This window comes from Chenopodium album, chromosome 23 (genome assembly GCF_948465745.1).
Source record: "Chenopodium album chromosome 23, dcCheAlbu1.1, whole genome shotgun sequence".
NCBI lineage: Eukaryota > Viridiplantae > Streptophyta > Magnoliopsida > Caryophyllales > Amaranthaceae > Chenopodium > Chenopodium album.
Window position 1 is genome coordinate 38,692,128 of NC_137856.1, and position 22,403 is coordinate 38,714,530.

Consider the following 22,403-nt stretch of genomic DNA (forward strand, 5'->3'; position numbering starts at 1 on the left):
AAGCAGAGCAGAGCAGCTCTAAAGAACGGGACTTTACATGACTAATTCAAATATTCTTGTCTTCCTTTCGGCATTTTACATGTAGATTCCTAAATTTAATTGTTTTCAAAATATAAAAAAAAGTTTCCTAAATTAATTACTGGCCCATTGACAAAAAACTGACGGATATAATCCAATGAAAAAACGCCACATAAGCACAAAAAAGTGTCCTTTTCCAAATTATACTAGGACTAGGATTATATTCTAGTCATCCTATATATACTCCCTTCAATCCTTTTTTCTACTAAACATAAACTCTTTCTCTTGTTAATTCGTCTAGAATTTTTATTGATCATATTAAGTTTCTTAGTTTTTGATTGATTTTTCAATCGAATTAGTTCAAGAAAAATGTTTCTAGTAGATTGGTTCTATGATATATTAGCAACATTGGGAATATGGCAAAAAGAAGCTAAAATCTTGTTTTTGGGCCTTGATAATGCTGGCAAAACTACTTTGCTTCAAATGTTGAAAGATGAGGTTTTTACTTTAATTTTTCTTGTGTGTGTGTGTGTGTGTGTTTTTTTTTTTTTTTTTTTTTTTTTTTGGTGATATTTAGTTGATTAATTTGCATGGGTTTGTGATGATTAATCTTATTTTGGTTTGTGAATGCAGAGATTGGCGCAACATCAACCAACACAACAACCTACATCGGAAGAATTGAGTATCGGAAGGGTGAATTTTAAGGCTTTTGATTTGGGTGGCCATCGAATTGCTCGTCGAATTTGGAAGGATTATTATACTCAGGTATTACATGACTACGTATTTATGTTTATGTTTATGTGACGTATAAACCTTTTAAACTCTTTATGCATAATTAAAGATATGATATAATTTTTCTAGAAGACTTATTAATTATCATGACATCACAAAATAACAACCAAAAAGATTTCGTGTTGGCTATTATTTTTGGATGGAGGGAGTAAATCCTGTAGTTGTATATTGTGTTACAACATTAACGGAATACAAGTTAGTAAAAGCACCAAACTCATGCTTTGTAGTTCTAGCTAAGTTTTTCGATATAACAAATTTGATGGTAATTTTGTCGAGTGATATAAAGAAGCAAATAACACTGCAAAGATGTTAAACTACTACTGTAATTTTATGCTGTCTACCTTAGTTTACTACGTTATGATATATTATGTGTATCACAATTATATATATAAGTCTTAATGTTGCATTCTACATATGTTACATACACCTCGAATCCTTGATTTTAAGTATGTGTTGTGTACCATGTAGGTGGACGCTGTTATCTACCTAGTTGATGCTAATGACAGAGAAAGGTTCGCGGAGTCTAAGAGTGAGCTCAATGCACTTCTTACCGATGATGCACTATCTAAGGTCCCGTTCCTCATCCTAGGCAACAAGATTGATCTCCCAGAGGCTGTCTCGGAGAGGGAGTTGCTTTACGAGTTGGGTCTGACGTGCTGCACGACGGGTAAGGGTAGGGTTAACATTGAGGATGATAGTGATGTACGTCCGTTGGAGGTTTTCATGTGTAGTGTTGTTCGTAAGATGGGGTATGGAGAGGGTTTTAAGTGGCTCACTCAATACCTTTAATTCATTCTCTTTTTATTGTCGAGAAAGACTAGTTAGGTTGATTCTTGTTGAGAAAGGTTTTCTAATTTGTAACGCGTACATATAATGTATTTTTTTTATTTCATACAAATTCGTCTATAAAACGGAGGAAGTACAATATAGTACTCTACCTAATACAACAGTCTCATTACTCAATCTATCGTATAAAATGTTTACTATTATAAAATAAAGGGAAAAGAAGAATATATGAAAGAGAGATAGATAGATGGTAATTGTGTTGTCTATATACATCCATTACATGAGTCACATATATATATACATGATAGAACATTGTAACCTATATGGACAATGAAGAGTCCATTCATGAGAGGATTAATGTGACCTAATGACAAAGGAGGATTACAAGGGTGCTATTACCACCATACTTAAGATAGTCATAAAAGTGATATTTACAAGCTATAATGACCATCCATTATTAACATATTTTATAACACTCCCCCTTGGATGGTTATTATCTAAATAGATGTAATGCGCATATATGCTGCCTCATTAAAAACCTTTCCAGGAAAAACCCTGTGGGAAAAAACCATGGATAAGGGAAAAAGAGTACAGCGCGCAATTACTCCCCCTCATTATTATATCACTGAAGATCTCTGAGACGACGCAATCCAATACGATAAACTAACTTTTTAAATGTTGCTGTCGGAAGAGCCTTAGTGAATAAGTCTGCTAAATTCTCACTTGAACGAATCTGCAATACTTTTATATCTCCATTCTTCTGAAGATCATGAGTGAAGAAAAATTTGGGTAAGATGTGCTTTGTTCTGTCGCCTTTGATGTATCCTTCCTTAAGTTGAGCAATACAAGCTGCATTATCCTCATATAAAGTTGTCGGAGCCTCCTTCCTAAATGATAAACCACAAACTTCTTTTATGTGTTGAATTACCGACCTTAACCATACACATTCACGACTAGCCTCGTGAATTGCTAAAATCTCAGAATGATTGGAAGAAGTAGCTGCAATGGTTTGTTTCATAGAACGCCAAGAAATGGCAGTACCACCATATGTGAACACATATCCAGTTTGTGATCGACCATTATGAGGATCAGATAAATAACCTGCATCTGCAAAACCAATCAAATTTTCTTTGGACAACTTTGGGAAAAATAATCCCATATCTTTCGTACCTTGAAGATAACGAAGTAAATGTTTGATCCCATTCCAATGCCTCCGAGTTGGACATGAACTAAACCTTGCTAATAAATTAACTGAAAATGATATGTCGGGTCGTGTATGACTTGCAAGGTACATTAGCGCTCCAATTGCACTAAGATATGGTACTTCAGGACCAAGAATCTTTTCATCATTTTCCCGAGGTCGGAATGGATCTTTATCTACTTCAAGTGATCTTACAACCATAGGGCTACTCAATGGATGTGATGTATCCATAGAGAATCTTTTAAGAACCTTTTCTATGTATGTTGATTGATGCACAAGGATTCCATTCTCTAGGTGCTCTATTTGTAACCCCAAGCAGAATTTTGTCTTTCCAAGATCTTTCATTTCGAACTCTTTCTTTAAATAATTGTCAGTCACTGAAATCTCTTCAGGAGTTCCAATGATATTCAAATCATCAACATACACCGCAATTATAACAAATCCCGATCCAAATTTCTTTATAAAAATACATGGGCTGATAGGATCATTCTTATAACCTTCTTTTAACAAATACTCACTTAGACGGTTATACCACATACGCCCGGATTGTTTCAATCCATAAAGAGATTTGTTCAATTTAATACAGAAATGTTCTCGAGAACTAGATTTTGCTGCTTCTGGCAGTTTGAATCCTTCCGGGAGCTTCATGTAAATGTCATTATCCAGTGGGCCATATAAATAAGCTGTGACTACATCCATCAAACGTAAGTCAAGTCCTTCTCTTATTGCCAGACTAATCAAAAATCTAAAAGTAGTTGCATCCACCACAGGAGAATATGTCTCCTCATAATCAATACCAGGTCTTTGTGAGAATCCTTGTGCAACTAAGCGTGCCTTATATCTTACAACTTCACCCTTTTCATTTCTTTTTCGCACAAAGACCCATTTATATCCCACTGGCTTTACACCTTCAGGTGTACGGACTACAGGTCCGAATACTTCTCTTTTTTCAAGAGATTTTAATTCTGCTTCAATTGCTTCTTTCCATTTTGGCCAATCATTTCTTTGTCTACATTCTTCAATGGATTTTGGTTCATGATCCTCATTATTATCCATGACATCTAATGCTACATTGCATGAAAAAACATCATCGACGTCGATTTGATTTCGGTTCCATGTAATTCCAGACATGATATAATTTGTTGAAATTTCTTCATTATCAGGTACCTGAATTTCTTCCTGTATCATGTCTAAATTCTCTTCTGGAGATCCTTCGGAAATTGTTTCCTCAATTTGACCATCATCAATCAATGCTCCTTTTCTTTTCCGAGGATTCTTATCTTTGGAACCTATTGGTCTTCCACGTTTCTGACGTGGTTTAGACTCATAAGCAAATTTATTTTGTCCTTCCGGGACATCTATTTTAAATGGAGCATTTACAGCTGGAATATGTGACTTGGTCACTCTTTTTGGGTCAGCAAACGAGTCTGGCAATTGATTCGCTAAACTTTGTAAATGAATTATCTTTTGAACTTCCAGTTCACATTGTTTAGTTCGAGGATCAAGATGGGATAATGATAATTCATTCCATTTAATTTCCTTTTCCAGCTCTCTTTTTTCTCCCCCTAATGTTGGGAAAAGTGACTCGTTAAAATGACAATCTGCAAAACGAGCCGTAAATAAATCCCCTGTTGTAGGCTCAAGATATTTAATTATTGATGGGGATTCAAACCCAACATATATTCCCAACCTCCTTTGAGGACCCATCTTAGAGCGTTGTGGTGGAGCTATTGGAACATAAACCGCACATCCAAAAATTCGTAGATGGGAAATATTTGGTTCCTGACCATAAACCAATTGTAATGGGGAGAACTTATGATAGCTTGTTGGCCTAATGCGAATTAGTGCTGTTGCATGTAATATTGCATGTCCCCAAGCAGAAATTGGGAGATTGGATTTCATAAGTAATGGTCTAGCAATTAACTGAAGACGTTTAATTAATGACTCAGTCAGACCATTTTGTGTATGAACATGTGCTACAGGATGTTCAACATTTATCCCAATGGACATGCAATAATCATTGAAAGCTTGAGATGTAAATTCACCAGCATTATCAAGCCGAATAGTCTTAATAGGAGTATCTGGAAAATGTGCCCGTAACTTAATCAATTGGGCAAGTAATCTCGCAAACGCCAGGTTACGAGTTGATAACAAAGACACATGTGACCATCTAGTTGATGCATCAATTAAAACCATAAAATATCTAAATGGTCCACATGGGGGATGTATGGGCCCACAAATATCTCCTTGTATACGTTCCAGAAAACTAATTGATTCAAAATTAATTTTAGCTGGTGATGGGCGAATTATTAACTTGCCTACTGAGCAAGCAGCACATGAAAAATTATTATGAAGAATCTGCTGGCTCTTCAAAGAATGTCCACATGAATTCGTAATTATTTTTCGCATCATTATTGAACCGGGATGGCCTAACCGGTCATGCCAAACAACAAAATTATCAGTAAACTTCTGGTTTACTATAGCATGAGTTTCAATAGTATTGATTTTTGTGTAGTACAAACCACTAGAGAATGTAGGGAGTTTCTCCAAAACATGTTTTGTGCCTTGAGTTATTTTTGTGATTTGAAGGAATTCGCTATTTTCTTCATTGATTGTCTCAATATGATAGCCATTGTTGCGAATATCCTTAAAACTTAATAAATTTCTTTGAGACAATGGGGAGTATAAAGCTTCAATTATTTTAATTTCAGTTCCCCAAGGCAATTTTATAGTGGCTCTTCCGGAGCCCTCAATAATATTTGTACTACCCGATATGGTACTCACATTAATCCTTTTCATCATTAATGTAGAGAAGTATTTTTTATTTCTAAGTATTGTATGAGTAGTTGCACTGTCAGCAAGACATAATTCTTCACCATTCATAGCAAACTGAACTTGAGTAATATCCATGTTCTTCATGAAATAAAATATATGTCAAAATATTAAGCATAAAAATAAAAATGATAAAATAACTAATTCAATAAAAACACCCAAATAGTTCATAAATTCATAAAACATATAAAGTCCTTATTACAACCATAGAAAATAACATAAGTAAATAACTAAATAAAGTCTAATACTTAAAGTTGACATAAAATAATATAAATTTAATTATTCCCTTCCGGGGCATTGAAGAAACCACCAACTTCTAAATGAGTTGTACTGCCGAAATCAAAATTATTCTCTTCCGGGGAAGTAAGGAAACTAGCAACATCGAATTGATTTGCATTGCCAAAATCAAAATCACCTTCACCATCTTCAAGAACAAGGTTTGCCTCAACTTTCTTTCCTTTCTTCAATGATTCTTGATAAAGTTCAATAAGATGCTTTGGAGTTCTACAAACCCGAGACCAATGACCTTTCCCTCCACAACGGTAACATATATTGGTCTCATTTTTCTCTTTATCATCCCTACGTTCCCACTTCTGGTGGGAATGATAATTTGTGTAATGACCTCCACGACCTCTACCATATCCACTAAAACCACGCCCACGACCGCGACCACGCCATTGGCCACGACCGCGACCTCTACCTCGACCACTACTACTGGAATGGTCTCTGTTCTTAGTTTCTTTCTCGTTATGGGTTGTTACATTCGCTTCAGGGAATGGAGTAGAGCCAGTAGGACGTGATTCATGATTTTTCATTAGCAGCTCGTTATTTTGCTCAGCCACAAGAAGACAAGATATTAATTCAGAATATTTTTTAAAACCTTTTTCTCTATATTGTGTCTGCAGGACAATATTATTAGCATGGAAAGTGGAGTATGTCTTTTCAAGCATTTCTGCATCAGTAATATTTTCTCCACATAATATCAATTTAGAAGTTATTTTAAACATAGCTGAGTTATATTCACTAACAGATTTAAAATCTTGTAATCTCAAATTCAACCATTCATAACGAGCTCTAGGGAGTATCACTGTTTTTTGGTGGTCATACCTTTCCTTTAGATTACTCCAAAGGATTTGTGGGTCTTTCACAGTTAAATATTCATTTTTGAGCCCTTCATGGAGGTGATGGCGAAGGAAAATCATGGCTTTAGCCTTATCTTGAGCTGTTGCCTTATTAGCCTCTTTGATTGTTTCACCAAGCCCTTTAGCATCTAGGTGTATTTCAGCATCTAACACCCATGATAAATAATTCTTTCCGGTAATATCAAGGGCCACAAATTCGAGCTTAGCAAGGTTCGACATTTTTCACTATATAGAATAATATTAAAAATTAGAGATAATAAAACACATCAAAGTCAATGTATCTAAATATAAAATCATAATTATAATTGGTGCCAAAATAATCAATATGCATTGTCTTTAAAAAAAACAAAGAAAATAATATACTATCAATCAAATGGATTAGTATTAGCATCAAATTAATGTTTCAAATAATCGTACTATCAAACAAGAAAAATATGCACATTAAAAGTAATAAATTAACACTAATCACGTGATAGCAATAAGCAAACAAATAACAAACAAAAATGATGTAATACGGTAATCGGCATTATCAAACAAAAATGATAAAGAGATAAGTTGGATGAAGTGGAGGTAATTCGGCCCTATCTATCTACCACAATAACAAAAATTATAAAGTTTTGGTCAGGAGCAATTCCAAAGGCATATAAGGTGGAGGCATAGTAAACAAAGATGTACGAAGGATATGAATGACATAGACACGTATATATAGAAGCCCATATTGATGAAATCTTTAGAAGGCATGTAACCACGATATCATGATATAATACAATTCCTAGCATCAATATTTGATACGTGTTAACTAATATTATAAAATGAATACCTTTGGAATTTTTTTTTCTTGGCTAGTATACTTAAGGAGTGATCAATGTAATAGTTTCGTTTAGAGAATGGTGCTGATAACGTATTATAAAATAAAGGGAAAAGAAGAATATATGAAAGAGAGATAGATAGATGGTAATTGTGTTGTCTATATACATCCATTACATGAGTCACATATATATATACATGATAGAACATTGTAACCTATATGGACAATGAAGAGTCCATTCATGAGAGGATTAATGTGACCTAATGACAAAGGAGGATTACAAGGGTGCTATTACCACCATACTTAAGATAGTCATAAAAGTGATATTTACAAGCTATAATGACCATCCATTATTAACATATTTTATAACATTTACCGTATTTTTCTTTTATGTAAAATCTAATTTAACAGTACTTTATTTTGTTACTAAAATTAGTACTAGTAACAATTACACTACAATGTTTAGAAACATATTGGATCAGAATCCTAGAAGAGTCAAATTTTCTTTTTTTTTTTTTTTAACTCTTGTGATAATATTAGGGCTGCGAAAGAAACAAGTATAAGGACTGGATGAACAAGCTGGTATATCAATAGAGATAGCCAGAATTATGTCCTAATTAGATTTATGCAATACAAATAACCTAAAGTTTTTACAGCTGAAGGTTAATCAGTATTCTGTCCTCCAACAGTAATCTTACATGATAAAGTACACAACCCAACACCCCCCCCCCCCCCCCCCCCCCAAAAAAAAAAAAAAAAAAAAAAAAGGAAAAGAAAAGAAAGGGCTATTCTCTGCCCCTGACTCGAAGGGTAGTACTATGTGCGTGGCAAACTGACCAATTCTACATATCTACACCTTTACAAGACATGTACAGAGCTGAAACAGCATCACTTTCCCCATATAGCCATAATACGCTCCCACGAACATATTCTAAAGTGCAGCTGACTACATATGGTTCATATAGCCATTAGGATTGCCTGAATCTTCGAAGTGAAGCTGCAGAGAATGAAATTTGGTAAGCCATTATAATTTATAAGTAAATACTGTTAGAATTTGAAAAGGATGTTAAAAGTCTATGCACCTGTGCTTGTGTATGAGCTAATTTCATTCTTCGATATTCTTGCTGTGCCTGCTTTGAACGGAACATAGATTGTACACGCACTACAGCTTTTTCAACACGCTCCTCAGCTTGCTTTCTGCTAGCTCGATAGAAGTCTTCTTCTGTGTCACTATCTCGCTTCTGATCATCAACAGGCTCTTCAATTTCAACCTTAACACCACGGAGACCTTTCCTCCTCAGTCGCCACCGCAGTATTGCTTTCTCAAGAATCCCAACAGACCAAATAAATTTTCGGTATTGCCGGCGCACTTGGAAGCCCCTATAAGCAGCCTGAATTAAGGACAAAAGATTAGAGATATCTCATTTGAACAATAATAATAAGACTAATAAATCAGAGCAATTATGGTATATAAGGTTTGCTACTGACTCAGACACTGGCCGTCAGACACATTGACTGGTGATCAGATACTTCCCTACTATAAAGTATCCCAGAATATTCAGGGAAATCAACAAGATATAAGGATCTCACTATCATGTGTACTGCATCACATCAAATAGTTGAAGTATATAAAAACCTTCAAGAGGGATGAAGTCTTGGATTCTACTACATATATATAAGGTCATAAAGATATTCCTTTTGTCAAAAAAAATAAAAAAAAAAAAAAAAAAAAAAAGATTAACTTTTATGTACGAAAAAAATAGAAGTGATGACACCACCTCGGAGGAGCAGCTAATACTTTAATCAGTATGACAGCATGAGCATCAAAATCTAGCATTTACCTGAATTTTGATAGCTTTTCGTCGCATATTGAGGAATTCTCTACGAAATTTCCATGTCCGGAATCTATGTTGTATGCGAGCAGCAGCAGCCATCTGCTTCCTTAACTCATAGTTTCTGAAAGCATGCTGTATCTTCATTGCTGCAACAATATATTGTGCTTCAGTCTCTGGGTTTAAGGATTCAACAGTTCTCGTCTTTTGCTTGAGTGCGTTCTCCCTAAAAGCAACTTGTATGCGTGCAGCAGCATCAGCTGCTGTACGATAAGCTGTCAGAGTATCCTTCAGATAGAGATCCTCTTCAGTTATGTTGCTGGGATTTGTAGTCTCATAAGTGTGGGTTTCAAGGGAGCCACCAACATTTCCTGCAACCTTCATATCTTCAAATTGCTGAATCAAGGCCTTTTCGGAAAGATAAGCAGCTAAGCCCTCAAAACCCTGCTTAGATGCAATATCAGCAGCTGTGCATCCACCAGGGTTATCAGAATTTGGATCAGTAACCAAGTTTGGCTTTGCTCCAGCAGACAGAAGGACAGCAACCATATTCTCCCTGTAAAGCAAATCTTGAAGCCAATTATCAAAAATGAACAGCCATACTTCAAAATCATTAAATAAGCTTTTAACATGTCCTATTTCTAGTCTTTAGAGACAAGGTGAATCAGTGATACTTATATAAACAACTGTTCTGTTCACAAGGTAGTAACTTAAATGAAATGTCCAAAGGAAATTTCAAGGGTAGTAAATATTGATTTGTGAGACTTTTCTGTTCTTCATTCAATTTCATTACCAAAGCCCACACGCTTGCTGATGGAGAAGCAATAATTGGAGAGAAAAATGATAAAAGTTACAGACAAACTTCATATTCACCTTAAGTTATTACCTGGTACAAACAAGCCATAATAATATATGATGGATGCAATAAGCTGATGAACAATCAATATATAGTTAGCAATGCAATATAGATGGTTTGACTTTGACATACCTCCCATAATATGCAGCCCAATGAAGAGCAGTCCATCCAAACTTATCCCTGAAGTCCAATGATAGACCGCTGTAGGAAAATAAATAAATTGCCCATGTATAACCAAGGATAGCACACAAATGCAGAACTCCTTGACCTTCGGCATCACGTTCAGAAATTTTACTGCCATCAACTACTCTTTCCAACAACCACTCCTTAAGCCTGCTCTTAATAGAGAGTTCAAACAAGTTGTCTTTAGCTCGTTCCAATGTGATCTTACCACTTTGTATTAATTTTGCAAAATAAGCCCAACTATCAGCAATATTTGAGTATTTGACAGCAAAATTTTTTCCTTCCTTTAAAGCACTCTGTGATACTTTGCTAGATAGAATGTCAAGGCTCCTTGATGTGGTAAAAAGCAAACATGCAAGTCTCATCTGTATCCGGAACATATCCCACTGAGAATTATCCTCTCTAACAGCTTGATTAGTAACTGCAGGAGAACGGAACTCAAAAGTAAGCACTTGACTTATGGGCGTGCTACAGTCAATGCTCAAGTAAAAGTTCACGGATCCAGGACTCTGGGGCGAAACCATACAACGAAACACTCCAACTTGAATAATTTCAGCAGGAACACATGTGTCACCACACACACAATAGACATTTGACGTTGCTAAATGTCGATAGTCTTGGTGAAAGAATCCAACCACTAATATCTGCAACAATAAATAGATGTTCACAAATGACCAAAATATTTTCGCCAAATTTTCTCTTCTCATTTCTACAAATCCAAATTAGTGACCGCCCCAATTCAACACAAAATGACCTAATAAATGAAATGCCAGTTATGCCACAAGTAACATAGTTACACTTGCAAGCTAATACTAACCTTTGCTCCTTCAGTTGAAAATGTCCATGTTGGTGAGATATCAGTTATACAGAAGATCTGTGCTGGGACAGGTCCTTCATGATTAATTGCTCCTGAAGACACAAGAGATCCATGACTAGTTGCTCCAGAAGATTCAAATGAAGGATCATCCACTGACTCAGGTGAGTCGACTATAATTTCATTCATCCACCTCCCAAAGCTGTCTTGAGTTTGCAAACCATCATTTGCCATTTTGTTTAATAAATTCCCTGCACCTACAGTCCCCATATCATACATTTTTCCTTCCACCTTTGGATCTTTTTGAACCCCCACCAAGGGAAGATACATGTCACTCACATGAGTGATTTGTGCAGGACTTGTCCCTGCAACAGGGTTCATAGAATTTCCGGAAGTCAGCATCTCAAGATGAGGGTTTCCAGTTGACAAAATGCTACCCTGCAAATGCAAAAGAAATCAAGTTATCCCTGTAAGCTTAAATCAAGCAACCACAATCAACTGCATTCAATAACTCTTATATATATACCTATATTTTCTTTAGAGTAACAATTAGAACACACTAGCATCTTACCGTCAGTAGACCTAATTGATTAGCATACGCAGCAAGTAATAATGTAATCATATAATCCTAGCAGTCATTATTAAGAGCTCCTACAGGCTTCCCTCTTTTCTTTTAGTGGTATGACATCAAAGTAAGGAGTAAGGACAGCCTTTACTGAGATGAAATGATGGAACATGAAATCGTAGCACCTATTGTGAACAAACTACTTTTACGGTTGAGAATTGAGAGGCATAGAAGCTGTTAGATAACAAATATCACAGGAAAGAGGAATATTCTATTCTCATAAACTCAGCCTCAGGATCACCTACTTACATTATTTTCTGATGTAAATGCGGCAGGTTGCTTGTCTTGGTGAAGGTATGGAGTCTGTTCTGCTTGAAAAGGTGCAAAATAAAGGTGATGAGAAAGATATTTAATGCAGTCTATTGGCACTGTTACGTGAAGAGCACCATCTTTACCTTTAGTGGTTAAAGTTGCTTCAGTGGGATCACTCAACAATAATAGCTCATCCCAATCAAGTGTGTTGATTTCATGCAGTCTCATTTCATGATTGTTCACATTGATACCATCACCAAGATCTGATTACCATTCCATAAAGAAGTTACAAGCCCACAATATTCCAAGAGCAGAAAGAAGAGGTCAGGGGTATAGGCAACATCTGATATATGATTTTACATTTTTAAACAACTACCTGTGCATGCTTTCATGGCAGGATAATTCACTTGATCAACCATGCAGTCATTTCCCCTTGGCAAAAGCGGAGAAGCTGAATAATCAGATAAGTCTGAACGCAAACCTGAATTTGTGGGTGTGATTGGAGAAACCTGTAACTGATTATAAAAATAGAACATAATTATATAAACACACTCACAAATTTTTAATATTTAAAAAAAAAAAAAATAATAAAAAATAAAAAAAAAACACCACTTCCCAGTGGAGATCACAGAAAGCACTCCCATTTATAATATAAAAATTACAAATAAGCTTGAATCCTTATATCCACTCCCCCATCAGGCACTTGAGCAGTGGCTTAATTGAAACCCAAATTTTGACCTTACCTAAAAAAATCAAGAACTTACAAAATGTAGTGCCCAAGTGGATGCCCAAAACCAAAAGACAGCGTATCTATAAGATTACGCAAACTAGTAGCAACTAGCAAGACATACATGTATATATCTACTCAGATTTAGGTTCTTGTGTGAGTGTGTGACCCCCTCCTTGAATCCGCATCACAGAATACACCATCATTGTGGTGCGAACTGGTTAAGGAAAGACACTAAACATTTAATAAAGAAAAAGCAAAATTTGAAAAAATAGCTTGTAAAACTGAGACAGAATACTTAGAAGATGACTATTGTAAAACTGACAAAAAACTTGTAAATAGACATAAGAAACTTGAAAAACTGACACAATATATTTAAAAGCTGACACTCAAATATAAAAAGTTGGCATTGAAGTTTTGATAATGATAATTGACATAGATCACTTGAAATTTGAAAAGCAGCACTCATAAAACAGACAAATTACTTGAAAATGACACTCAATCTCAAAAACTAGCATTGTAAGAAAAGATACTTGAAAAATTGACATAGATTTTAAAAATGACACTTGTGAGACAGACACAGAATACTTGAAAATTGACACTTAAAATCTTAATAACTTAAATTGAAGGCTCACAAGAATATAAGTAGTCCAATGTGATTAGATACTCAATTCATTAACTCACCCTGTATAAGTTGCCTTGTTCGCCAGGCGAGATTGAGTCAACTATCAATATGTTTCATAGTCTTGACTTCCAGGAGTGTGTTATAGAATGGAGATATAAATATAGAACTGAGGTAGAAGAATTATATTTGGGGAAGTTTGATTGATGATGGAAATGTTGGTGCAATTAAAACACCAACAATGATGTTTACAGTTCCAGCTTTAGAGCAGCTAGACACTAACCTAACTAATCAAAATTAAACAAGTAAACTAACGCTCTCATTATGTTCATCATGCTTTCTCTTTTCCTAAACCCCTCTGTGTATAGTTTAACTCCCTCTTTTTGTAGCTTGAGCCACCTCTAATCTAACAACTAATTTTGCATTGCCTAGACTACCCCTCCCCTTAAGCTAGTTTTTTACTTTGTGTCATTCACAGACAATGTTATGGTTTGTCACTGTTATATATGCAATTTTAATCACAGCTATTTGTGTATGCATTTACAACATGATGCTAAAATACAGGATTTTGTTTCTCCCGTGCAAAGAAATGGAGAAAGGTCAACATGTTTCCAAATAGAAAAGGCACGATGTACTGGTCAGTTGAGGTTGTTGCAATAAAAACCCAGTTTGCGATTATAAAGAATCACAAGAAGCAGCAAAAATTACTGAATAAACTCATTTCTCAGAATATGAAAGAAGAGTTGCCAACAATTCATCCTCCATATAGAAACCCCTCTTCTCTAATCACCATCCACTTTATCTCAAAATTAGCTCTCTAGCATTAGATAAGCCTCTTACACACTCAATTCAACTCCCAACTCTTCTAGAAATCAAGTCTGGCTGCCCTTGACTCCTTGAACCTTTAATGGAAAGCTAAATTCCAGAAAAAGTACAGATCTAATATCAAGTCATTAATCAATAAGCCAAGAAGCTAACCTCTTGAGTTTCACGATAATGAACAAGCACTATGTGTTCCAAAGACCTGGAACAACAATGAAAATAGCAATCAATCCTATCTGGAATATTTGGACACAAAACAAAAAAATAAAAAATTAAAAATTTATTTATAAAAAAAAAAAAAAAAAAAAAAAAACGTGTATGCTAGTTTAATTACTACAAATTTTCAATGTATGAACCAATAAACTGAATGGTTTAAAACATACATACTTATCAAGCAACCAATAACACCTGCGGACAAAGTTTGGGTTATCTTCACCGTGAGCATAGTACACATGTATTTTCTCTTCAGTACCCACCTGGAAAAAAGAGGGAAATATGAGGAAAGAAGACATCAAATGGCAAATTCAGCAAAACAAAACAGATTTAAATCTGTATGAACAATGATAAACAAAGCATCGAGAACTAACCCACCAATTGACATGGCTACCTAGTTATCTTACAATAAAGCATTGGTTTACAGCCACTAAACTCTTTTTTACGTTTATAGTTGAACATCAGACACCTAATTATCTCCAGCAACAGATGGATAGATTGTTAATAATTTTTTTTATTTTTTTTTTTTTTTTTGGGGGGGGGGGGGGGGTGTCGTCAAAAGCTCCAGATTCCAGAAGCAAGAGGAAGGTAGAAACATACTCAATAGTAGACACAGTCACATGAAGAGAAGGGCAAACCCGTCAACTGATATGCAAAAGAATGTTTACACATACACACACACACCGAAAAAAGTTTAACAACCTCTACTTCATTTTCAAACTTTGACCACTAATTTGTTAGAGAGTATCATCAAAGGTAAGCTGAGATAAAGTCCATGCACAGAAGAGTACTGAAGTTCAAATTTGGTGAATGAAGCTTGAGCTATGACAAAGGGAAGGGAAGTATGAATAGAAAATTTCATGATTTTGAAGACTGTAATTCCAATAATGAAAGTTCTCACTTTGAGGTGCTCATGAGCTTCTTTAACAGTTTTTCCATCTTTTTTCTTCTTCCAATTGTGACCATCTTTCCGGAAATTTCGTAGCTTTTTACGATCAAATAACACAATCGTGCCCCCTGTGAAAATTGTTCAAAATGATAACAATCAATGAGGTAAAACCGTAAAAATAAGTCAAACATAGGGTTGTATACAATCTACGTAGACAGTTGCAACACCATATAATTACAAATTTACAATATAGTCGCGACAAATTCAACAAAACTGTAACACACAACATAATACTTTCTCAGACATGCAAAAGCTATTAATATCATTAACAGCATCTAAATTAACTGCTAACAATATTTAACCAGCTAATGTAACCAGCTTACCAGCCTATCGTAGGCGGCTTCTGTTAAATGGTGTAAGCTGGGCCAACTGGCACATAAACTAGTTTCCAAACAATTACCAAAATTGACTCCAGCCACAAATGTTTAATAGTTGCTGATTGAATCTCAATAACTTTTCGTAGGGCAAGAATCAGACTCCGATCGCATTAAATAAAAATAATAATAATAAATTAAAAAATAAAATAAAATAAAACTTACTAGAGAAGATAGTTACCTCTTGGTAAATTCACTGGTTTGACATGGATGGTAAAATAAGCATAGTTAAACAGTATAGCATGGATCTCATTGGGTCGGAGCCACCTGCTCCTGGCTTCCTTCATTATGTTTGGGATGTCCAAATCTGTCAACAAAAGATAAGCTGAGATGAACTTCAAAACCTTATACCAGCATAAGTATTTGAAAGATCATCATTACTGCCATGGGCCCACTACAAATCTACAATTGAAGGGGAGAGATAATCTTTGAGAAAACATTGCCTGGACAAAATCACAAAAGTTACAAGTCCGGAACTACTAACCAAAAGGCAGCAGCAGATACCTATATACAAACTACTTAAATAACCAAAAGCAATTGTTCATGCCCATGAATCAGAATATGGGTCCATCACATCAGGCATCTCTAATAGTAAATCATATATTTTGTCCTTTACCCAACTCAGGACTAAAATTCCGTTACTTCACCTATGCAATCACATGAAGCCTTTTCTGCTGGGTTCTTTCATATTCTGACATAAGTGCAAAGAGTCAACTTTGTGCATGACATTCAAACATGCATGGTACAACAGCTATAGATATAGACTACCATCACAAATTCACAATAGACCAAAGATAAGATAGCAAAAAATTAAGGCTGGTTTATTGTGTGGGCAGCATGGACCTCCAACCACAAGTTTAATTTCTGATAAAGTTCCTGCAAATATTGTACTAATTGTAGTATAAATATAGTAACCTATATTCAGTACATTTCAACAGCAGGAGTGCAGTCAGCATTCTTACAACGATAAGTAAATTTATACTCCGTAATGTCTAAATACAAGTTAGGAATACCATCTATAATCTTCAAGCTCAACGGGTTTTGGGGTAAGAAGATGATTTAAGAGTACATACGTTTCATCAGACATCCAGATTCCAACAACAACCCTAATTAAAAGATAAGTTAGTTCAGACTTCAAAAGAAAGGGTGTGAAAACCATATCCAATGAGTCCGTAAGGATGCATTCTATTCACCGAATATTTACCTATTAGAACTTAATTTTTCTTGTCCGAAATATCTCGACCTATTAGGGTAACCTTTATCTTATCTATACCTGAAATTAGGCCCTAAATCAGTAACGAATCAATGGCACTGGCTAAAAAGACAAGCAGACGCTCTATCGATAGTAATGACTGATTAGCACTACAAATGCAAGTTGATCACCAACTAATCATCCCTATCTCAAGTTACAAAGCTATAACCACCATGCTTGTATGTAACTATTCTTCCACTAGTCGACACTCAACAGTTAAAAGACACAAGCACCATTGCATTGACCATTTAACTAACATCCAGGCATCCCCCCCACCACCCCGCGCCCTACCCCCGGGATTCGACATTATACAATTATATTCACTGGCCTCAATCTTCCATTGACCCCTTTTTCCCTACACATCCACTTTAGCCGAATTCCCAATTCCACATAACTGAAACCAATCTGAACTTGGGCCGAGTGAGTTTCACATTCTACATCAAGTGGTTAAGTACAGCAAGTTCAAAGGTAAAAATAACAATACAGTCTCCTTGCAAAACACTAGTAGCATGAACAGCTACAATATTCCGAACCCAACCCAATAAAACCTTCAACAATATACAAATACATTAGATGATCACACCAAAATTAATTTTATATTTTAATCAATTTAACCTTTCTTGAGATGAACACCAAAATAATTTTTAAAATATAATAAGTAAATAAAAGGAAAAAAACGAACAAAAAGAAAGAGGGAAATTAGCAAATCAATACTTTCAAAAATATACAACAATATAATAAAACAATAAATTATAAAATTATATTAAAAAAAATGACATCATCATGAAAGCAGCAAAGAAATCGATCAAAAAATTAATCTTTACAGTACCTTCCATGGTGCGAAACCCATGAATTTCAAATCCCGCAAGTCCGCCATTAAAACCGCTCTCCATGATAATTGAGCCTTATCAGATTATAACCCAGGTGATAATTTGCAGAATCATTAACACCCAACTGAAAATAATTGTCAATTTCAGCGGAATTAATCAAATAAATTGTATAATAAAAGGCATATATTATAATCGAATAATCAAATAAGAAGGCCAATCAAACGCAATAAACAAAAGATGAACAAAATAATTGCATTAGAAAAAGAAATTCGTACTTGATTTTGATTTGTTACCAGCAATTAGAAAATTCAAGACAGCAAAAAGAAATAGTAACGAGGATTTTACAGGGGTTTTTTCAGACAGGTTGATTTTAAAGGGTTTATAACGCCAAGTCTCAACAATGCTGACCAAAAAACAAATATGGGGTGATTGTGATATTAAATGATATGGGTCATTGACTCATTTCTTACCTAATGGATAATTCCCTTTTTATTTGGGATTTGGAAATAGAAAATACGTACGAGTATATTGTTAACAATACTTCCGTACTTCCGTTTTATGTTATTAGCAATGATTACATATTTTGTCCTCTCTATTTGATGTCAAATCATTGCAATTAATATGAAACAGAGGTATGAGGTTAATTGATTAATTGATGACTACATTATACTGTAAAAGAATGTTTAGAATTTAATAAAATTATTCAATATTTAGACATCAAATCCTCAAGAAATAGTTTATACGAATAATCTACCCCTTTAGCTTGATTATTTCTTTTTCCGTTATGGTTTTTCGTTTTTTCAGCCTTTCATCTTGCGCCGCACCGTTTCTTCGTCCGCCGCCGTTGTTCTTCTCCGACCAAGAGGCCGGCCTGCCGTCGTTTCTTTGTACCGCCTCCCCGCCGCGCCTACGCCCCACCCCCTTGTCCGTTGCCTCGACGTGGTTTACGAGAACGGGGAGGGGGAGTTTTCTCCCTCTGAGTCCCTCGTGTAGGGTCGTTCTAAGTCCCTCGTGTAGGGTTGTCGTTGCAGCAGCTCAGGGGCGTGTGGGGTTCGGGCTTCTCAGGCGGGCCTTGGTGGCCCGTGCGTTTCTTTCCGGCGGTTCGTGGGCTGGGTCGGTGAATCCCAGAGCGTTGGTGGTGGGGCTCGGTTTGGTGGCGGGGTGGGATGTTAGGGTTTCGTTTTTAGTTTTAGGTTTTAGTTTTCGTTTTGTTTTTCCTTTTAGAAGTCATTGTGTGCTTTTTAGTTTTATTATTTTTTCTGTTTGTGTGGTGTGTTGGGGTGATATGGGGCTTGCAGATCGGTGTACCGATCTTCTGGTGCAGGATTTAAGCCGGGTTTTTTGGCTATGGGGCTTCGATTTGATCTTCTGTTGGTTTGGGCTAAAGGGTTTTTGCTTCTATGCTGATATCCGTGTTTGAATCGGAGTTGGTCTTGTCTATGGTGAAGTGTACGACACCAATTTTGATTTCGGGTCGAGGAGTACGGGATTCTGAGCCAATGAAGGTTCTCGTCAGAAATTACATCATATTGCCAGACATCCTTGCAAGAGGCTGCATAGGACAGCGTTATATGAGCCAAGGGTACTTAAGAAAGTCATTCTGCGCGTGCAATTGTAGTTTCTTTTATTTCGAACTTGTAATTGGTTCGGTTGTCTTTGTATTGTTCGATTACGATCTCTTATGTAAGTGCCGTATGACTTTTTATTAATGAATTTAATCTCCCCCCTTAAAAAAAAAAAAAAAAGTTCATGTGTGTAAGTGTGTTAGGTAAGTAATAAATTCATGCCCCCTAGAACTTTGGGCATCATTTCTAGACCCACGATACTAGTATAATTTTTTAAGGATTAAATCAGAAGCAATCCAAAAAAAAAAAATACTCTTAGTATACTCGTATATTATTTGGTACAAGATTAAATCCATGATTTTAGCATGTTTGGACATTAAACTTATGCATGGAAACATATTCAAACAATCTTCTTGGTCTGAAAGTTGAAACAGTCATTTTTTTGCCTGAAGCTTAAATGATTACCTATATTATAAGGGAACAAATGAATAAATGATCAATTATTTAGGGCTGTTGCTACATTTGTTTGTCTCCACCACCCCTAAAATTAAAGCATCTTTCTTTTTATAAAGTCATGCTTTTCCTCCCAAATGATTTTGCTGCTATCTTTGTCTATTAAAACTTTGTACACAAATTAAAATGATTTTCGGGCTAGCAAACCAAAGCATTAATCATGGTATATTTTTGCCAATTTTGATACTCTATTTGACCCTTAATAGCTTAATGAGCCCTAAAATCTAAACTGACCAATTATTATGATCTGCTAGTCGCTAATTGAGAAGATTTGCATGTCATGGGTTATAATTTATAAAGGTTTAATCGGTTATTTAAATTAAATGATTAAAATATAAAAAAGTCAACCGATCAAATAGCAAATTGTATCACACACTTAAACCTATTAGATAGATTACCAACAATTACAATCTATCTAAATTTTTTGGTGTTCCACCCGATTCACCCTTTAGGCTAATCCGGATTTGAGATCAGTTTTGGGTGGTTAGGTTTCACTCCCTTCCCAATTGTTGTTGGGATGGATCAAATACAGATCCTCCCTACCAAGTGTAATCTCAATCGTCACTGCACCAACAACTAATTAATATACAATCTATCTAGTTAGATACCCTAAACATGATACTCGTATTTTATTATTTCAGAATAATCAAAAAGTCATCTTATTTACTTCGTATAAAATATGGACCAAAAGTCATACTCGTACAAGTATCAGAGTATGACTAATCGCACACTGCCCCGTATTTTACTTCAATGCTCTTGTGTAGCAGACTAGCAGTGTAGTTTGCGACTTTGTGTAGTCTGTACTGAAGTACTGTAGTTAAGTAGTTATGTACTCCGTATTTTTTATGATATCATTTTTTGAATTTTTTTTTCCTATTATACATTTTATGATATTAGCAGGCAAATATTGAAAACTGCATAAAATGCAACCGAGTTGAAAAAAAGTTGGATTATTTGAACAATCGCCCTTTCTCCAAAGGCAAATCCCATAAATGAAGGCGTGTGGGTCACCCTCTAGGACCGTAACCACCGCCAAAATGTCCTTCATAAAGGTTAGTGTGTACGCACAATGTGTCACCAACTACAAAATTAGGGGTATTAATTTGATTTTGGTAAGTGCTAAATACATTAGCGGTATGTTTAAAGACACTCGTTCTATCTCGATATCCTCAATCAGTTTCACAATTTATCTAGCACATTTATAGAAGACAAATCGTGCTGCAGATTAGATCACTTATATAGGCCATATATTTGATAGTATGAGTTATGATGTGATGTTTTGTAATAACTTTAGCCTGTATACAATGTTTTCTTTTGATAAAATAGGAATTTAATTTCTCTCGTGAGAGGGCCTTTCTAATGATTATTTTTCTTACCTTTAATAAAATGTCTGAGTGACGACCCCAAAACAACCCAATGTATATGTTTTCATCATTTATAAGATGTTATATATGTGTTGGGTTTAATTAATTCAATCAATGAAAATAAATTACATTTGAATTTCAATGGGAAAATTTAATCTAAATTTTTTCAAATGATTGTGGAATGCCGACCATTTTCAAAAAGTGAACAAAACATAGCCTTAGCCTTCATTACGAAATTGAAACATAGCCTTAGTGTCATAGTGTAGTGTGTAAACGTAATTAAGGTATAGGCATAGCTAACTTATAAAAAGTGGGAGGAAGTTTGGGGGGTTGTTCTTTTATCTGCTGTCAATTTCATCTAGATTGTCACTTGATTTTCACGGACTTTTCAATATTGTGATATTTCAGCAAAATCCAAAACTGAATAAAGACAAATGAGTTATCTTAATACTTGTATTTGTTGTATAGTTGTACTATATGTAGAGCATTGAGCTTTTATGGTCTGTTCTCTTACGTTGAAATTCAATTCAGTTCAGCTTAGCTTCTAATTTCTCTCTCTTATAAAATATTCAGTTCAGTTCAGTTCAGTTCAGTCAATGAGAACAGGCCCTTAGCCTTCTAATATACGAGGTACTTCATATTAATCATCCAACTTATTACAATTAATCTTAAGGCAGGTTAGTGATTTATAGTTTTATACCATGAAAAAGACCGTTTATGAGTATATAGGTCAAGAACTCAAGATCTATAAAATGTACACTAAAGAAGATTATGGGCTATGTTGCACCCAAAAAAAAAAAAAAAAAAGATTATGGGCTATTAAATTCCCCATTTTTATGATAATTCGACCCAACTAAGGATCAAAAAGACTACAAATCAAACAATGCAAATAGCTATGTCCTCCAAAACTTTAACATTACATTCCGCATTTTCATTTACTTTCATTATCCAACCTACATTAATATGAGTTTCATTAATAAATCTATTTACTTTCACACCATCCAACTTACATAATACGAGTTTAATATGTA

General features: G+C 35.1%; 2 protein-coding genes across 4 annotated transcripts; one reads left to right on the plus strand and one right to left on the minus strand.

Annotated features, from left to right (window-relative positions):
- Positions 1-302: 302 nt before the first annotated feature.
- LOC145608166 (small COPII coat GTPase SAR1A-like) lies at positions 303-1,756 on the plus strand. The gene is made up of 3 exons (XM_081663777.1): positions 303-516; positions 652-783; positions 1,279-1,756. The coding sequence occupies exons 1-3, from the start codon at positions 388-390 to the stop codon at positions 1,597-1,599; spliced, it is 582 nt and encodes a 193-aa protein (XP_081519903.1). The 5' UTR covers positions 303-387; the 3' UTR covers positions 1,600-1,756.
- A 6,572-nt stretch (positions 1,757-8,328) lies between these two features.
- On the minus strand, positions 8,329-18,322 carry LOC145608200 (calmodulin-binding transcription activator 5-like). Of its 3 annotated transcripts, none has more exons than XM_081663814.1 (14): positions 18,206-18,322; positions 17,930-18,054; positions 16,030-16,155; positions 15,427-15,542; positions 14,700-14,788; positions 14,469-14,514; positions 12,518-12,656; positions 12,285-12,404; positions 12,139-12,197; positions 11,268-11,702; positions 10,400-11,094; positions 9,421-9,967; positions 8,662-8,970; positions 8,329-8,576 (listed from the first exon to the last, which is right to left on the minus strand). In XM_081663814.1, exons 2-14 carry the CDS (start codon positions 17,991-17,993, stop codon positions 8,526-8,528), a joined length of 2,796 nt encoding a protein of 931 aa, XP_081519940.1. In that variant the 5' UTR covers positions 17,994-18,054; positions 18,206-18,322; the 3' UTR covers positions 8,329-8,525. The 3 variants fall into 3 exon arrangements, with proteins under 3 accessions (XP_081519940.1, XP_081519939.1, XP_081519941.1); XM_081663813.1 differs by having other exon boundaries at positions 12,139-12,200; XM_081663815.1 differs by lacking the exons at positions 17,930-18,054; positions 18,206-18,322 and having other exon boundaries at positions 12,139-12,200; positions 14,696-14,788.
- Between the last annotated feature and the right edge of the window lie 4,081 nt (positions 18,323-22,403).

What these genes read in the sequence shown, in the direction of transcription:
- LOC145608166 (XM_081663777.1), top strand. Translation starts at nt 388, where the DNA reads ATGTTTCTAGTAGATTGGTTCTATGATATATTAGCAACATTGGGAATA. An exon ending in TTCAAATGTTGAAAGATGAG is followed by an intron (nt 517 to 651) that starts GTTTTTACTTTA and finishes TTGTGAATGCAG; the next exon opens with AGATTGGCGCAACATCAACC. An exon ending in GGAAGGATTATTATACTCAG is followed by an intron (nt 784 to 1,278) that starts GTATTACATGAC and finishes TGTACCATGTAG; the next exon opens with GTGGACGCTGTTATCTACCT.
- LOC145608200 (XM_081663813.1), bottom strand. Translation starts at nt 17,993, where the DNA reads ATGGAGAGCGGTTTTAATGGCGGACTTGCGGGATTTGAAATTCATGGG. An exon ending in ATTATCGTGAAACTCAAGAG is followed by an intron (nt 12,657 to 14,468) that starts GTTAGCTTCTTG and finishes TTTTATAATCAG; the next exon opens with TTACAGGTTTCTCCAATCAC. An exon ending in TGCCATGAAAGCATGCACAG is followed by an intron (nt 12,405 to 12,517) that starts GTAGTTGTTTAA and finishes AATGGTAATCAG; the next exon opens with ATCTTGGTGATGGTATCAAT.